The 18,432-nt window shown below is 37.6% G+C and overlaps 1 protein-coding gene across 1 annotated transcript in view; it reads right to left on the reverse strand.

Moving 5' to 3' along the window:
* The window catches only part of LOC134572067 (uncharacterized), a 333,780-nt gene that overhangs the window by 189,095 nt on the left and 126,253 nt on the right, over positions 1-18,432 (reverse strand). Inside the window, exons 20-23 of the mRNA XM_063430868.1 lie at positions 9,185-9,354; positions 7,064-7,256; positions 5,652-5,844; positions 1,952-2,223 (exon numbers count right to left, since the gene is read on the reverse strand). Of these exons, the coding sequence (XP_063286938.1) occupies positions 1,952-2,223; positions 5,652-5,844; positions 7,064-7,256; positions 9,185-9,354 (828 nt within the window). The remainder of the gene's footprint in view (positions 1-1,951; positions 2,224-5,651; positions 5,845-7,063; positions 7,257-9,184; positions 9,355-18,432) is intronic.

Below are 18,432 nucleotides of genomic sequence, written 5' to 3' on the forward strand. Positions count from 1 at the left end.
TTAAACATTTTTTTTTTAATTTCTAATTTACACATTTTGTTTATATTCAGCATTTATAAAAAAATATTTGAGAAATAACATTTTTAGACAGCACAGTGTCCTTTATCTTGCAATATTTCACACAGCGTCTGAAAAGTTAGTATAAAAAAATATTCTCATGTACTGTAGATGTGGCAGAAATATATAATACAATATTGTCAAATATATTGTTCTAAAGACAAGATTGATCACATAAGTTACTAAGTTGAGACATCATACAGCGTAGACAAGGAATAGATAATAAAAATGATGCTCTTAAATATCAGAATTGTACATTATAAACTTGTTGCAATTCGTCCCAACCTTGGGCAATAGGAGGGTCGCCTGAATTCCATAACTGAATAGCAATATGAACAATCACAAATCACATGAAACAGACAACGTAAACACAGTTTCATTTGATTTATAATTAGAGTTCCATATGTACAGCCAAACAAAATACATTTTAGACTGAAAAGAAGATGACTGTTGGCTAGGGGACGGACCCTAAATATTGATTTTATTCACAGATTAAATGAGAATTGACCAATAAATGGGGAAAAATGAGGAGCAGTTTAAAAATGATAAAATGTCTATATTATATATTTAATAGATGTATACATGTAGCTTATTTTATGGCTCTTCCTTTTTTTTACATCTACTGGTTATTTCATCTCACTCGAAAGCAATTCACAAGAAAATATTTATATTATGTATAATTTCCATAATACTTATATTGGGCCTGTGTGGTCCATTTGAATTATTTTAACGGGATAACTGCATGGTCAAAATTAGTCCCAACTGAAACACCAAACATTTTTTTTATTTCTGACTATTTTATTTGACTGAACCAAATTTTATAGTTGCGTACAAGTCTATTAAATATTATTTGCCACTTGCTGCTTAAGAAAACATGGGGTATTTAGAGTTTGAAAAGGAATTTGACTGTCTAAAATAATCATTTGTCTACTCTCTCCCATCTGTTGTTTGTATATTTTAGTCCTAGAGCCATTAGTACAATCTATTGGAAAATACTGTACCTCAATATCAGGGATACACACGTGGGTTCTGTGCAGATTGATTGTAACGTATTTGCAGTTGGGTAAATGTTTGATTGACCCACCCCTCTCTTTTTCCATTGTTTGAACCTCCTACCAGTAAATACATTTACCTAACTGTGTTCTTCTCTCCATCCTTGTCCTGAGACCTTGCACCCCCCTAACTATGGAACATAGAAACAGAGAAACTTCATTTTTACAAAGCGCTAATCAGCTCCACGACTGATGGCATCCATTGCTCAAATAGAACAATTGTTTGATTGTAGGACCGTATTATCATTTACCCAGTTGCAACAAAACAAAAAATACCAGCAACACATTACCATACATACCTACATACCTCCTGGTGAGGTGTGTATAGTACTGATAGTACGGGTAGTAAATTTAAATAAAATTTACAGCGTATATATAATCATGCTGTAAACCACCAGTGGACTATAAAAAGAAAAATGGGCATTATTATTATTATTTATAAAGCACCAACAGATTACACAGCGCTGTACAATGGATGGACTGACATGTAGTTGAAACCAGACAAGATGGATGCACAGGAACATAGGGATTCAGGGCCCTGCTCAGTGAGCTTACATGCTAGAGGTAGTGGGGTGTAGTGACACAAAAGGTAAGGGTAGAAAACTAGGTTGCTAGAATAGTATTTACTCAGGGCTTGGAGGTTTAGTTTCAGGAGAGGAATCAAGGTGCGGGGAGGGAGAGCTGTTAGCAGTTCCAGCAGGACCAGACATTATAATCAAGACAACCACTTAGACTCCACTCTCATGGTTATTTAGCCAATACAGTTGCTTATGAACAAATGTTTAAGACAGCTTGAAGCTCCACAAATCCCATTTCATAACTTTGCAGCATAAAGAACTCACCGCTATAGGATCTAGTTCCCCAGCCAGTTACCCAACATTCCAAGCCAGATGTAAAGGTGACAGATGCAGCCGGTAGGCTAATTGATTTGATGTAGTCAGTAAATGTAAGAGGATTTCTCAGCTTTACCAAAGCTATGTCCCCTCTGCTCCTGGTTGTGTTATAGTCTGGGTGATTTATGATCTTCTCCACCTGAACCAACATTCCATGAGGGTTTGACCCCCCAATCTGATATATTCCCAAGGAAATATTATAATACTCCGGGGAGCTAGGACTGAAACACAAAACAAAAAGTGTTATATATTGGACAATGCCTTTTTCATTTATCTTTTAAACATATTGAGCCACCTCTCTGGAGTCACAATGAAGCTTCCAGGTTTCTTAGCAAGAACACTTACCTTAATCCAGCGCCGGGCTCCCTTGGTGCTGGTGACATCTCCTCCCCCTGCTGACGTCAGCTCCGAATGCGCATTCGCGGCCAGAGCCACGGGCGCATTCAAGCCACCCATAGGAAAGCATTACTCAATGGACGTCCAGCACGAGTTCAATGCGAATTTCGCATTGAGCATCACGGAAGCGCCTCTAGCGACTGTCAGTGAGACAGCCACTAAAGGCTGGATTAAACCTCAATGTAAACATAGCAGTTTCTCTGAATGTTTTCAGCTGCAGGGTTAAAACTAGGGGGACCTGGCACCCAGTCCACTTTGTTGAGCTGAAGGGATCTGGGTGCCTATAGTGGTCCTTTAATTATAGTAAACATCAAACTATAGCACAATAATGTAATTATGCAATAATATTTATTGGTACAAACATTTGCAATAGTTTAGCACTGTTAAAGTGCATAGCATAAATGTAATAACTCCATATTAAGCAATGATATATTTAAATATACAATATAGATGTATGTGCAAATAAAAAAAATTAAGTATAATTCTTAAACCCACCAGTATTACCTTAGGTACATAGACCACAAGAGTGGAGACCATAGCCCCAATGCATCAGCTTGATGCCTTTCTCAAGCAGATCCCCTTTTGATTTTTTTTTTTTTATATTTTATGGTCATAAGCTTTTCATCCTTTATTACTCTTTTTTTGGTAAGAACTTGTATAAATGTTCTATAACAAACCTTTCACCAGCTTAAAGGGACACTATAGTCACCTGAACAACTTTAGCTTAATCAAGCAGTTTTGGTGTATAGAACATGCCCCTGCAGCCTCACTGCTCAATCCTCTGCCATTTAGGAGTTAAATCCCTTTGTTTATGAACCCTAGTCACACCTCCCTGCATGTGACTTGCACAGCCTTCCATAAACACTTCCTGTAAAGAGAGCCCCATTTAGGCTCTCTTTATTGCAAGTTCTGTTTAATTAAGATTTTCTTATCCCCTGCTATGTTAATAGCTTGCTAGACCCTGCAAGAGCCTCCTGTATGTGATTAAAGTTCAATTTAGAGATTGAGATACAATTATTTAAGGTAAATTACATTTGTTTGAAAGTGAAACCAGTTGTTTTTTTTCATGCAGGCTCTGTCAATCATAGCCAGGGGAGGTGTGGCTAGGGCTGCATAAACAGAAACAAAGTGATTTAACTCCTAAATGACAGTGAATTGAGAAGTGAAATTGCAGGGGAATGACATTATACAAATGACATTAGAATGTTAGGATTCTTTCTCAAACTAACGCAATGCCATCATTACGCTGTGTTATCCTTCTAGTGTTAATATGAACATTCATTTTCAAATTCATTTTCCTTAAAGAACTGCAGAAGCTGCAAGTGGACATTGTATGTTTACAGGAAAGTCATTTGAAGAAAGATGCTCACGCAATCCTTAATCTACCGAATATCCCTTCCATTTTCTTACTGCATCAGTAAACAAAGCAAGAGGTGTGTCCATCCGAGTCAAAAGACATGTTGCTTTTTCATTAATCACTAAAACAGAGGACCCCAAGGTAGATTGTTTTATCTTAGTTTGCCATGTCAATAATGTTCTGCACACGCTAGTTAATGTGTACTCGCCTACTTCCAACCAAAGAGACTTTCTGCACAGTATACTCTACTCAGTTACTCTATGACTCAACCCTCTACAACAGGATATGTATTGTGATATTATGTGGGATTGTAACCATGTGTTAGATCCAACTCTGGATTCTTCTCAACTCTCGTGTTAGTGTTCGATTATTTATTTTTGGATCTCTTGAACGGGATATTACCATGAATCATTGGGGATGATCAGGTATGACTTGTTAAAAAGAAACAAGGCATGCACAACATGAGGAAAGTGTTAAATATAATGAAAAGCTTGACCTCTATGAAAAAGGAAGGAATTTTGCTTTCTTTGGTTGCCGAAAAGGAATTTGACTGACAAAGGCAATTTGTAGAGGCGGTAATGCAAACATTGTATTTCTCTAACCAAATGTTTTCAGCGATTATAGCACTATAACGCTAACCTTCTGCCAAATATTTTAACGCAGGCATCCTATGAGACCCATTTGACATATCTAATTGCACCCATCAAGGATGACCATTATCCCCACTAATATATGTTCTGGTGTTAAAACCATTGGCAACAGCTATTAGAGATGACCCCAACATACATGGAACAGAGTAAAACAACAGGGAATATAAGCTTTTCGCATTGTTAACACGCTCTCATCTTTCTGTCTCCCTACAGTACTTGCACAAATGACTGCAAGAAAATTAGGCCCAGTCTTACTACAAACTGAATGTGACAAAGACCCAGGCACTGGGTTTGCACATTCGTTATTTAGTCTTAGCCAGGTTTAAATAATCTTTTAAAAAGCTTTCAATTTCAATTGGAGGCAAGATTATCTCACTTTTCTAGGCATGATGATCACTAAAATTATACATGATATGTACACATAGAATTACCTTAAACTTCAAAAAGAACTGTCTCTAACAGTATGAGCTGTGAGGGTAATTTTTGTATTGGACTGGCCATTTAGCAGCAGTAAAATGGTCCTACATCCGAAAATTCAATACCTGTTTAGATAACAGCAGATCCTGCTACCTAAGGATTTTTTTATTCAAATTAAAACTTATGGACAGTAGTCACTAAATCTGCAACCCTAGAGAATTGTGCTTGTACCCATGTACCGGACAAATCTTATAGTATAAATGAAGCTCTTTAGCAAATAAACCTGCATAGCTAAATAGGATGCAGAATAAAAATTAAATTAAATTGATTGAAAATAACTTTATTAAAGGTATTCCAAACTATAAAGAAAAGAAAATAGACACATGGGAATATCTGCATGTAAAAAAACCTAAGTAAATAAGTTGTTAACTGATAATTTGAGTGGTAAATAGAACCAGGAACTACAGAGTGGAACAATAAATTACATCTCCTCATCAAGAAAATCAGCTTCTGGGGATCAGTCCACATTGACTTCAATGACTCTCGGTAACCTGCCCAGTGAGTTTGTCTAAGAAGCATTGGGAATCTGGGGGATTTGTGTGTGTGTGGGGGCGAGGGAAAGGTGATTCTGGGGAATTTAAACTGATTTAGTTTGTGATGTCAGAGGGAAATAATGTTAGTCTAACAGTATCTAAATAATGAAAATATATCCCAAAATCTACACACGTATTAAGTAAGTTTACGTTCTAGAGTAAAATGAAAATGTTATGAAATGAGGCAGATACTATTAATAACATTGAATCCTCTCTATTACTAGGGTAATACTCACAATTTGAAGCATTGAGCGGCGCTCACTACCCACTGTTCATCGATCAGGGACCCTCCGCAGATAATGGTTCCTTTATACAGAATTAGGACCTGCCAGGGCCACTCTCCTTCCACAGCCTCGGTACCGCCCACTATCTGACCAGAGACCACTGGTGGTGGCTGGGTTGTGTTGGAGGGAGAGGTCTCAGAACTCCCTGGGGGAGATCGAGAAACCAAATAAGGAGATGGACTTCAGACATACAGGAAATATGAACATAGCATGTAGCTGCAACTTTAAGGTCCTGGATAATTGCACTATATAAACAAGTAAATATAAAAAAAGTCCTTTCAAAACATTCTATATATTTATAGAAATAAATCTAAGATGAACATAGAGACATGATTGTAATACAATATTAACACAATAAACCTCCACTGAGTTTACAAATAATTGTAGTGTAATAGAGGGTTACTAGAATGGTTATCGTATGGATAACTGCCCGAAGGATGAGGTTTATACCAGTGCTACTGTACAATCTGTTAAGATTTAGATTTTTTTTAAGTATAAAAGGCAATCCCTGATATATTTACTGAATAGTGAAAAATTAAATTGCGTAGCAGTCTTCATGAAAATAGTATTCTAAAAATATTCAAAGGACCACTTGGAAGCCTCACACTGAAGGAAGTCAGTGCTCACAATATTAGGAAGCAGGAAATCAGGGAGGAAAGAGTCATGGCTGGGGTGGGATCATCCCAATGATATAATAACCATCAATGGTGACATAGGATGGAAGGAGAACCCAGAAGCGTACAGTATTTGCCCATGCACAGAGTGATGCAGAAGCAGTCTTGCTACACTACATTCAGATGACTCTACACCAAGCACTATTACAATAGTGAAATACGGAAGAGCACCCACTGATGTAATGAGTAAATAAAAGGTGTGACTTTGGTTACATCCCAAAAACTCAAATTGGCAAAGAATAGATAATGTCCAGCTATTGCGTGAAAAAGACACATCATCGAAACATTGTTACTTTGTTTGGGGTTGCCAGTAAAGTAATATAATTTTCTTTTATAAGGAAGTGCTAGACATTATCAGTTCTGTTCCACACGAAGCACTAACTCTTCATAAATATGTTGTATTTTTGTTTTCGTGTGTCTTCACACTGAATCTATTTTAAATATAAGTATGTAGCATACCAATTAGAAGTCTGCGTTATCGGTGGGATATAATCAATGGATTTTCGGTATGATATTAGAAGATTAAAAGATTGATTCATATGATGAAACTTGAGTTTGTGAAAGCAACATTTATTTAAATCTTTCTTCTTAGAATATAAAGTGTTAGTTGAGTTGTGTCTTCCTCTTTGAAGGTGTAAGGGATTGGTTATTATTGCATTGATTTATTATAAGACGTGGTATAACTCTTACCTGTACTGGGAATCAATGACCGGCTGGTGAATGGCATGTCTGGTATATATGTCTTGATCCATGAGACATAGGTTGGTAATAGTGTGTACACCCCCGGGCGGTAAGCTAAAGCACATCCATATCCCCAGCTGACAATCCCAGCCTGGACCCAGATACCATTCACCTTACAAACTAAGGGTCCTCCGGAATCTCCCTGGAAGTTAAATTTGTCAAGTCAACAAATTGCAATTAAAATGTCTGCAATATAATTTAATACTTTATTTTCACATATTATTTATTAGGACAAAAACATTTTTTTGTTTGTTTCATTGTTTTGTGTGTGTTTTTGTTTTTTAATGGTGAATGCTCAGTTATTTGTTTATGAGTGAGAGAACAGTGGGCACTGTATTTTTCCATTTAAGGTCAGTCGAGAAAGAATACCCAAAACCAACAGAAAATAAGAAGGTCAAAACTGAAAAGCACAATAGTGAAATGACAGGAGAGGGGAATGATATGTAGAGGAAGGAGATGTAGTACATTGAGGTTAAGGGATAAAGGAAATTAAGTATAGAGAATGGATAAATGAGAGAGTTGTGAAGATAACAGTAAAAGTACACTGGTATAATAGGTGAAACATTTGAAGGATAGTAAGCTGAGATGTTTGTGCATGTATATAAAAGTATCATTTTTTTAATATTTAGTCACTATGAAACATTAATAAAAGAAGTGAAAATTCAAATGGTTTCAATTCTGAACATTTTTGTGAGTGCTAATTATTATAGTTGCCCTGTTTAATAGATATATTGTTAAGAAACCTGTATGCTCGATTCTTAATAAAACAATAGTTTCATTATATAATCCAGAGATATGCTAATTATTTATCAGACAATGTTAACATAGAAACATAGAAACATAGAATGTGACGGCAGATAAGAACCATTCGGCCCATCTAGTCTGCCCAATTTTCTAAATACTTTCATTAGTCCCTGGCCTTATCTTATAGTTAGGATAGCCTTATGCCTATCCCACGCATGCTTAAACTCCTTTACTGTGTTAACCTCTACCAATTCAGCTGGAAGGCTATTCCATGCATCCACTACCCTCTCAGTAAAGTAATACTTTCTGATATTATTTTTAAACCTTTGTCCCTCTAATTTAAGACTATGTCCTCTTGTTGTGGTAGTTTTTCTTCTTTTTTTCTCCTTTACTGTATTGATTTCCTTTATGTATTTAAATGTTTCTATCATATCCCCCCTGTCTCGTCTTTCCTCCAAGCTATACATGTTAAGATCCTTTAACCTTTCCTGGTAAGTTTTATCCTGCAATCCATGAACCAGTTTAGTAGCCCTTCTCTGAACTCTCTCGAAGGTATCAATATCCTTCTGAAGATAGGGTCTCCAGTACTGTGTACAGTACTCCAAGTGAGGTCTCACCAGTGTTCTGTACAATGGCATGAGCACTTCCCTCTTTCTACTGCTAATACCTCTCCCTATACAACCAAGCATTCTGCTAGCATTTCCTGCTGCTCTATTACATTGTCTGCCTACCTTTAAGTCATCAGAAATAATCACCCCTAAATCCCTTTCCTCAGATGTTGAGGTTAGGACTCTATCAAATATTCTGTACTCTGCCCTTGGGTTTTTACGTCCAAGATGCATTATCTTGCATATAACCACATTAAATGTCAGTTGCCACAACTCTGACCATTTTTCTAGTTTACCTAAATAATATAGTTAAGATAAAGGGATATAAATTTGGCAGAAACCGGAATATAACACAATATTACATTTTTAGAAAACAAAGAAAATTGGAAGCTTAATGTGTGATAGATTGAAAAGGCAGTGAAGGGGTTAACCCTAAATAGAACAGAATATTAAATTTGGCTTGATACCTGTGAAGGCACAAGATCATGTTAGCAAGAGATTACAGACTTTGTTTTATAGTTAAATCTCAACTGCCTGGCAGAGAATTATATGGAGAAATAAATATTTGGGAAACACTTTGAAATATTTATTGAATGGACCCCACAGCTCATAAAATAATCCAAACAGAGAAATACCAAAACTTTACAGATAGTCCCATAACACACAGTGTCAGAGAGTGACTAATCAATAATCAGTCAACAATAATAGGTAGACCAACCTGACAAGAATCCTTTCCTCCTTCCTTATAACCAGAGCATATCATCGCCTTCGTGATAATGGGGACAGAGCTACTAACTGAAGAACCAATATGGTACATCTGGTCACATAGCTTGTAGTCTATCAGTGGGGTCATCACTTTTTGGAGGGTATTGAGAGATGGGAGAGTACCTAAAGAATCATAGGACATGTGATAGAATGTTAAGTAATCCTTGACATAATCTTGACCTTCACAACAAGTAGACATTGAGAAATAGATGATCATGTTCAAGAAAGTGGAGTTTGGCCATTCTGTGTCTCTATATACAAGGCACGGTTGTCTGAATATCAATTAAGGCCTTAATCACTCAAGAAGAGCACAAATTAAACAGACTGAATTTTAATTAATATTTATTTTAAATTAACATTCTAACGCATATTTTGTCAATATGTTTAGAAAGACTATTAGTAAGGAAAGAGTCCAATCATTCCACAAAGGGATAAGTAGGCTTTAATAGGAATAACCAGATACAGAAAAAAATGTTTCAGGCCCACAATGCTGCTTTTGTCTAGTGTAAACACTTATGCTAATATAGATAAATGTAATAATGTAAATTACGAAATCCACCCTCTTGAAGACTCTCTGCTTGAGGTGAACATGTGACCAGAGACATAATGGGTCACATGTCTCTGAAAGTATTAGGTAATGTGTAAGCTACTGTACATCAAAAACAATTCACGAAATGTCACCAAGGTTACAGTCCTAGTAACCTAGTAACACCAGAACAAGCCAACAAGTTAATGCTCAGTGCAATTAAATAAAATTAGAGAATGGATACATGCAGCCAATGTAGCATTAAAGGGAAACTCCAGTGCTAGGAAAACAATCCGTTTTCGTGGAACTGCAGGTCCCCTCTCCCTCCCACCCCCCAATCCCCAGTTGCTGAAGGGGTGAAAACCCCTTCAGTGACTTACCTGAGGCAGCGACGATGTCTCTCGTCGCTGCTTCCTCCTCCGCCACCGCTCCTCCTTCTGACTTCGTCGGCCGGTGGGCGAGACTGATCCCGCCCACCGGCCGAGGAGACCTAATGCGCATGCGCGGCAATGGCCAGTCCCTTTGTGTGTCTTATTCTCCCCCAGCCTTTTTGTGTCTCTTTCTCCCTCGAGCCCCTTGGCGTGTCTCTTATTTCACTAAGTCCCTTTATCTGTTCCTTTCTCCCATTCCTCAGCCTCTCTGTGTATTTCTTCCTCTCCCACAGCTCCTTTGTGTGTCTCTTTTTCCCCTTCCCCAGCCTCTGTTTGTCTCTTCTCTTCCCCCAATCCCTTTGTCTGTCTCTTTTTCCACTTCCCCACCCCCATGCCTCCTACTCCTCCCAGCCCCTTTTGTGTGTCTCTCTCTCCAAGCTCTTCGTTGTCTCACCCCCCCCCCCCACCCCCAGTGGCTCTGTGTGTCTTTGCTTTCCATTTAGCCCCTCTGGGAGTATACCCCAGCCTCTGTCTGTCTCTGTTGCCCCTTCCCCAGCACCTTTGTGTCTCTTTATCCCCCTGCCTCCCTGTGTGTATCTTTCTCTTCTTTCTCTTCTCTTTTTTCTGTAATTCTCTTTCCCCTGCACCTTGTTTTTTTCACCCCACTGCTCTATGTCTCTTAGTGTCCCCCCAACTCCTGTATACATACAAAATGTAAATACATGATTAATTAAGCAGCAAAACATTTATACACACGACTGGCTTCTAAAATAAAATCCATCTTCTCATCTCACTAAGTGCGCTATTCTTAACACAATAAAACATAAAAATAAACATAAAAAAAATTGCCATTAGTAAATAGAATATTTACAGTTTTTTATTTTTATCCTACGTAAAGCACACATATAGAATAATTGTTTAAACTTGACAAAGTCCTTATCGTGTGGCTGAAACGTTGTTACCTGGATCTGGTTATTCCTATTAAAGCCCACTTATAACCCTCCTTACTAGTGCCACTGTTTTATTCAATTATTCTCCTCTTGTCATGGAAGCATGGACAGTGATCTTATTATATTATTGAACCTTTGTATAAACAGTTCCTCTGTGTGGATATCTATTAGAATACAATTTTTTTTTATATGACATTGAGGATAAACCAAATTAGAAATAGGAAAACATTAAAATCCCTTATCCAAATTAAAGCTATGTGCATACTATACAGCCATACTGGGCTACGTCAATGTATCTCAATGTTAGTGTGTCCTGATAAATCTTAACCTCTGAAATCACATAATGCCTTTATTACATACTGCTCACAATGCTTCAAGAGGCTCTCCGAACAGGAATACTGTCTAAGATGATCCATTAACGACGGTGAATGGGGCCAAGTAAATTCATTGTTCTGGCTCTTTCTAGCCCCTGGACCTATGGTAGCTGCCTAAGGGTACATTATGGTTAATCCTGCTCTGCTTGCTCTTTGTCTATAAACCCATCTATGTCCTTGTTGCTTAATTTGTTGATTATATGTATCAATAGCATCCAATAATATCTGTCCCCTCTTGATTATATTTATCGATAACACCCAATAAAATGTGTCCCCTCTTGATTATATTTATCGATAACACCCAATAATATTTGTCCCCTCTTGATTATATTTATCGATAACGCTCAATAATATCTGTCCCCTCTTGATTATATTTATCGATAACACACAATAATATTTGTCCCCTCTTGATTATATTTATCGATAACACTCAATATCTGTCCCCTCTTGATTATATTTATCTATAGCACCCAATAATAGATCTCCCCTATTGATTACATGTATTGATAGCACCCAATAATATCTGTCCCCTATTGATTATATTTATCAATAACACCCAATAATATCTGTCCAATCTTTATTTTAATTCCCTCTTTTGTGATTAAACTATGTATCCTCTACCTTTATAACTGTACAAGGAGAGTCTTCGTAACATCTCTCTGTTCACATTGTATTGTTGTAAGAATATATGTATATATATTCTGCATCTCAAGTTATCGTCATCTTCATGTTATTATGTACGAAAAAATAGTTACCTCCGTAGGATCTGGCTCCCCAGCCGGTTACCCAGCATTGCATGCCAGATGTAAAGCTGAAAGATGCAGTAGGTAGGCAGATCGGCATGATGTAGTTAGTAAATGTAACAGGAGTTTTCAGCTTCACCAAAGAAATGTCATATAACCCTGTTGCGGTGGCATAGCTTGGGTGGTTTATGATCCTGTCCACCGCAGATGCAATTCCATAACGATTTGATGTACCCAACTGGTAAATTCCCAGATACATAGTATAATAGGATGGGTAGCTGGGACTGAAACACAAAACAAAATGGGTTATTATGAGAACAGGGAATATTTTATTTCTTTATTCACCAAAACTCGACTGTCAGGGTCAATAGTAAGAAATGCCACTTATCTCTAAGACGTATTATGTCTAATTTATAAACTTCTAAAATCTCTGATATCATTAAAAAAAATAAACACTTTTTACATGTTAAACCTTTGTGTGACTCAGTTGTTTGTATCGTCATTTTCCTGTATGTTCTTATATATTTTCTAGATTTTCAGACAGACAAATAGACAGCCATGTTTATTTACTGGCAAATGTGGGACATTGTATGTGATTTGTATCAATGATGAGTTACTTTATCCCTGACATGTTCAATACAATGGCTGCCTTGGCCGCTTGCTTCGTCTACTGGAAGAAAACTGATTAAGGATTATTCTGTTTTATTTCAACAAAAAATATTGATTTCATTATTTTTGTAACAAAATAAAATACAACTAAATGCAATGCCCCCCACCATTCATTCAGATACAATGGGGGAGATATTTCAAAGTGCTACCAACACTATTCCTTCTAATTCTTGTCAAATTTGGGGGGAATTTCCAGCTGTTGCTTTATTCAGCCTTAAATATAATTGCCAATTTTTGCAAAGGGATTTAGGATTTTTTTCGACATCTTTTACAACAGAAAATTGTGTCTTATGCGTATTGTGTCTTCTAAAATGGAAATTTCTGTGAAAACTGGCAGAATTTACTATGAAGAAATCCACAACATTTTAGATCATGTTAATTAAAACAATCAAATTAAGATGGAATATAACCACAACTTTTCAGAACACTTTAAGAAATACCCCCATTTCTTCCAATGCTTCTCTATTAGAAACATTGTTGGCGGATCCTGGAGACTGTGGCACATACGGATCAGAGATTCTCTCAGTGCTGGAAAAAATGGGAACGTGATGGCTTTTACAGACACTATAGACATTTACATTTGCGTAACCTTTCAAATCACCTTGGCTGCGTACGTTCAGAATTGTATTATATTACCGTATTTATCGGCGTATTCCTTTAAGAAGGAAATTTCAGGAAAAAAAACTTAAAATGTCTTTCTTTGTTGGTTCTGTAAGATGAGATCTGAATGTAATCTCTTCTCCCCCCCCCCTCCCTCCCTGTAATCTCTTCTTTCCCCCCTCCCTCTCTGTAATCTCTTCTTCCCCCCTCCCTCCCTGTAATCTCTTCTTCCCCCCCTCCCTCCCTGTAATCTCTTCTTTCCCCCTCCCTCTCTGTAATCTCTTCTTCCCCCCTCCCTCCCTGTAATCTCTTCTTCCCCCCCTCCCTCCCTGTAATCTCTTCTTTCCCCCCTCCCTCCCTGTAATCTCTTCTTTCCCCCCTCCCTGTAATCTCTTCTTCCCCCCTCCCTCCCTGTAATCTCTTCTTCCCCTCTCCCTCCCTGTAATCTCTTCTTCCCCCCTCCCTCCCTGTAATCTCTTCTTCCCCCCCTCCCTGTAATCTCTTGCCCCCCCCTCCCTCCCTGTAATCTCTTGTTCCCCCCTCCCTCCCTGTAATCTCTTGTTCCCCCCCTGTAATCTCTTCTTCTCCCCCCCACCCCCCTTTTCTCCTCACCTCCCGTTCCTGTAGCGTGGCCAAGCTCCTCTCCGGTCCACGGTACAGGAGTTTCTGAGTGTGCACTTCCTGTCAGTCCGGCCGGGACCAAGGACCGGAGAGGAGCTCGGCCACGCTACAGGGGAGGGGAGGGGAGGCAGTGCGGCAGCAGCCTGAGCGCTCTTTATAGAGCGCCCAGGCGCCTGCAGCATTTAAAGGGCCGGCGATGGGGGCGATATTATATCGGCGTATAACACGCACACATCATTTGCCCCCTATTTTCAGTGAGAATACGTGTTATACACCGATAAATACAGTAGTTATTTTATATTATACGCCCTGTGAATACTTCTCAGAAGGAAGCTGTGAAACGGCATTATTCTTAATTTTTTTTCCTATGTAACAAATACAACTAGTTACAATATATTACAAGGGGGGGGGGGGCAGTACAAGTAATGTCAATATGTATTTGTTGGTTTAAAATGAAATAAAAAGATAGCAGATAGTCATTATTATTACTGAGGGGGCAATACTTACTAATTGAAGCAATGAGCAGCACTCAGCACCCACTGGTTATTGATCAGAGACCCTCCACATGTAAAGTACCCCAAAAACCCTACAAGCACCTGCCAAGGCCACTCCCCATATTCTGTATCCATTCCCCCAACTATACGACCAGCAATCACAGGGGAGCCACATGAGGGGTTCAAGGCGAGGCTGAGTGAAGGTGAAACTAGAGGAAAGGTCAATAAAACAAGACATTACTCCTTCAATATATAATTTTTTCACATTAAACTTAAAAATAAATTGAATATAAGTTGTGTAAAGATTTCATATTAAGACATGGAGATGAATATTGAAAGCAAATGTATAGGAAGCGAGAATTATGGGTTGTGCAGAAATTTTTTTGGGGGGGAGGGGGGGAGGGGTGTCAGATATCCCTCAGTCATGCTTTGGTAAAAGAGACTGGAGAGGTAGACAGGTAGTGAACGCTGGCAGGCATGAAATGATAGGAGACAGATAGCTTGCACACACTGTAATTAATTCACACTCCATTTACAGACACACCACTACACACACATGCTGATATTACTGGAGCTTGTACGTCAGCTCCAAAAAACGTGAGTGGGCATCTCAGCACTTTGTTGTTTATCACTAACCAAGTATATTAAATGCTACACTATTAGTATTCCTCTATCTCTTCTATTCAAATATACATCCAGAGAGGACAGAATAGACTGCAAAATAACTCAGGCCATTAGAATAATTTCTGGACTTTTGTATTTTTTATTGTATTTCATTTTCTATATTCAATAGTATCTACTTTTAGTTTCTTTTTTTAATTGTTATTTGTTTGATTGGTCTTTTTTTATATTGGAGCAACCTGTCGTTTGTACTATTTCTTCACTTTATGTTGGGGTGTTTCAGAGTTTGCTGCCTTTCGTCTGCCTACAGAACTTTTTTTTTGCTATTTTTGTGTTTGTTGTTTATGACCTGCAGGGAAGTGTACCCATGGGACACCATGCTCTGGTTAATGTCCAATATTTTAGCAGTTGTGTACTGAGAGGACAATCACTTGCTGTTCATTCATATGTCCCCTTAACACATGTTCAGTGGAGGGGAATCATACATATTGGTTTTTATAATGTTTAGCAGCAGGAATTGTTTATTTTTATTTTTGATGCTTTGTCCCTTAGTCCCTGAGGACCCTAGCTGCAATTTTGATATACACCCCCAATGTCTGGTTTCTGTCCCTGGGAGGGGGAATAACAGCTTACAGGGGCACTGCACAGTCAAGGCATTCTACAGACTGTATGTTTGAGAAAGCTATGTTCTTGTCAGGGTGGAAGAGTGAGTGAATAGCCAATTACATACTGACCTTTCCTTTAATTTTTTGGGTAAATAGCCTATTTTTGCATTCCCAAATGGTCTTCCCTAAATTTTTATAGTAACGAAATTCGCCAAGCTTAACAGCATTTGTGAACTAAAGTCTGCTATATTTTAAGTCTGAAACTTAAAACTGAATTATAAAAGTAAAACTGTGTCATCGTTTCTGGTTTGTAGAATCTGGGTATGATGATGTAATTATAGTGCTAGTGCAATTATGTTATAAATAAAAAAACGAATACATCACGGTATAAACAAAAAAAGGACTATAACGTCCTTAACAAAAAATTCAAGAAGAGAGCAATTTGCCATTACAACCAAAGGTAGCCCCTGTCCCCTGAATAAAAAAAAATGACTTACTTGTGTAGATTAAGAAAAGTACAGGAACAATATTGAATATTCCCATGTTGACGTTGCACTGGGACTCTCAAGATGATGCAGTGTTTTGTCTCTTGTATGAACTTCACAGGTTTAGCAAAGCTCATTTATATAGGCAGTGATGACAGTAGGTGTTTTGAAGGCATTAAGGAAGTGTCATTGTCAAATACTTCAAACAAGGAAAGGCTGTATTTTTCACAAAGATACAACAGACATCACTATGGATAACTTGACCTCTGTCACCTTGTTTTTCTAAAAAAGATAAAAATCGACAACTAGACGGTGTTTTTAGCCCAATTATATAAGAACCATTAAGGAAGAACAAATAAAAAAAAATATCAAATTCCCTCACTTGGATAGTATTTCCCAACTTGCAAATTAAATAAAGCCCTGTAATCTATCACAAAAACAAAACATATTACACACATGTAAAAAGTGTCATCACTGTAATAAACAGATATTGAAATGCTATGTCATAGTTTTCTAATAAATAATTCTCAAACATTAGACAAGAGCGGGTTGTTAAAAAAAATTACTAATCAATTAAAAACAAAATCTTTAATAAAAAAAATTAATTCGGGCTTGGGATATATTGGAAAAAAAAAATAGCTGCTTGTGCGAGGAGCACACATATTCTAAACTCCCTACTGGGATTGTCTCTAAAACAAGTCGTTGAGGAGTAGAGATGTCCCGAACAGTTCGCCGGGAACCGTTCGCTGGCGAACATGAAAAGTTCGCGAACATGTTTGCCACGAACGTGTTCACCACGAACACGCGCGATGTGTCGGTCCGCCCCCTATTACGTCATCATTGAGTAAACTTTGACCCGGTACCTCACAGTCAGCAGACACATTCCAGCCAATCAGCAGCAGACCCTCCCTCCCAGAATGTGTCAGCTGACTGTGAGGTACCGGGTCAAAGTTTACTCAATGATGACGTAATAGGGGGCGGACTGACACATCACGCGTGTTCGTGGCGAACACGTTGGCGAACTTTTCATGTTCGCTGGCGAACGGTTCCTGGCGAACTGTTCGGGACATCTCTATTGAGGAGCCAACTCGTAAAGAGGCCATACTAGATTTAGTGTTAACAAATGGAGATTTGGTATCCGATATTACTGTAGGTGAAAGTTTAGTATCCAGTGATCATCAATCAGTGTGGTTTAATAGAAGAACAGTGACTGAGTCACACCACACAAAAACAAACGTTTTAGACTTTAGAAAAACAGACTTTTCTAAAATTAGAATATGTGTAAAGGAGTCATTATCAGACTGGAGCAATTTAAATGGAGTCCAAGAGAAATGGGATTATTTAAAAGTTGCACTACTGAAGGCAACAGAAAATAGGTAATAGGGAAGCCAAAGTATTTTAACAAAATTGGGCAGACTAGATGGGCCGAATGGTTCTTATCTGCCGCACATTCTATGTTTCTATGTTTCTATGTTTCTATATTGAAAAAAAAGTTTACAAATTTCTCTTAAAGTTATCAACACATGTCATTTGGCTGTTCTGGAAGATTAAATGCAAGACATTTCCTTAAATAATTGGTCTAAAAATCAATTGAGTATTAAGTTTTCTAAAAAGATCAACTGATACCCTTTGCTGATATTAAAACCAAATTACATCTACCAAATAAAGAACTTTTTTCATATCTGAGAATTAAGAACTTTTTTAATCAAGCTCTATTAGGAAATTCATCTAAATTTGAATCATTAATTTTATCAATTTTCAATTATACTAGAGTAAAAAAAATACTTCCAAAGCAGCCAATTTAATAACTCTCTCCGAACAAAAAACGCTATATATTGTTGATAAGCGGAAAAATGACTTAGATATAGATATAACTGAATATGAATGGTGTTATATTCTCAAGAACATACGAAAGCACATTCATTGTCTGAATTTGATGGAGTGTCAATACAAAATAATGTATAAATGGTATTTAACTCTGTATAGGCTCTCAAAAATGAGTCCTGACCAAATTTCACATTGCTGGAGATGCGGAGGTTTAGATCATTCTTTCCTACATATATGGTGTCATTGTAAGCTAGTAAATCCCTTATAGTCTTGGGCTTACGACCTACTCAGAATTCAATTTAAAATAAATTTAAA

This window comes from Pelobates fuscus, chromosome 8 (genome assembly GCF_036172605.1).
Source record: "Pelobates fuscus isolate aPelFus1 chromosome 8, aPelFus1.pri, whole genome shotgun sequence".
Lineage (NCBI taxonomy): Eukaryota > Metazoa > Chordata > Amphibia > Anura > Pelobatidae > Pelobates > Pelobates fuscus.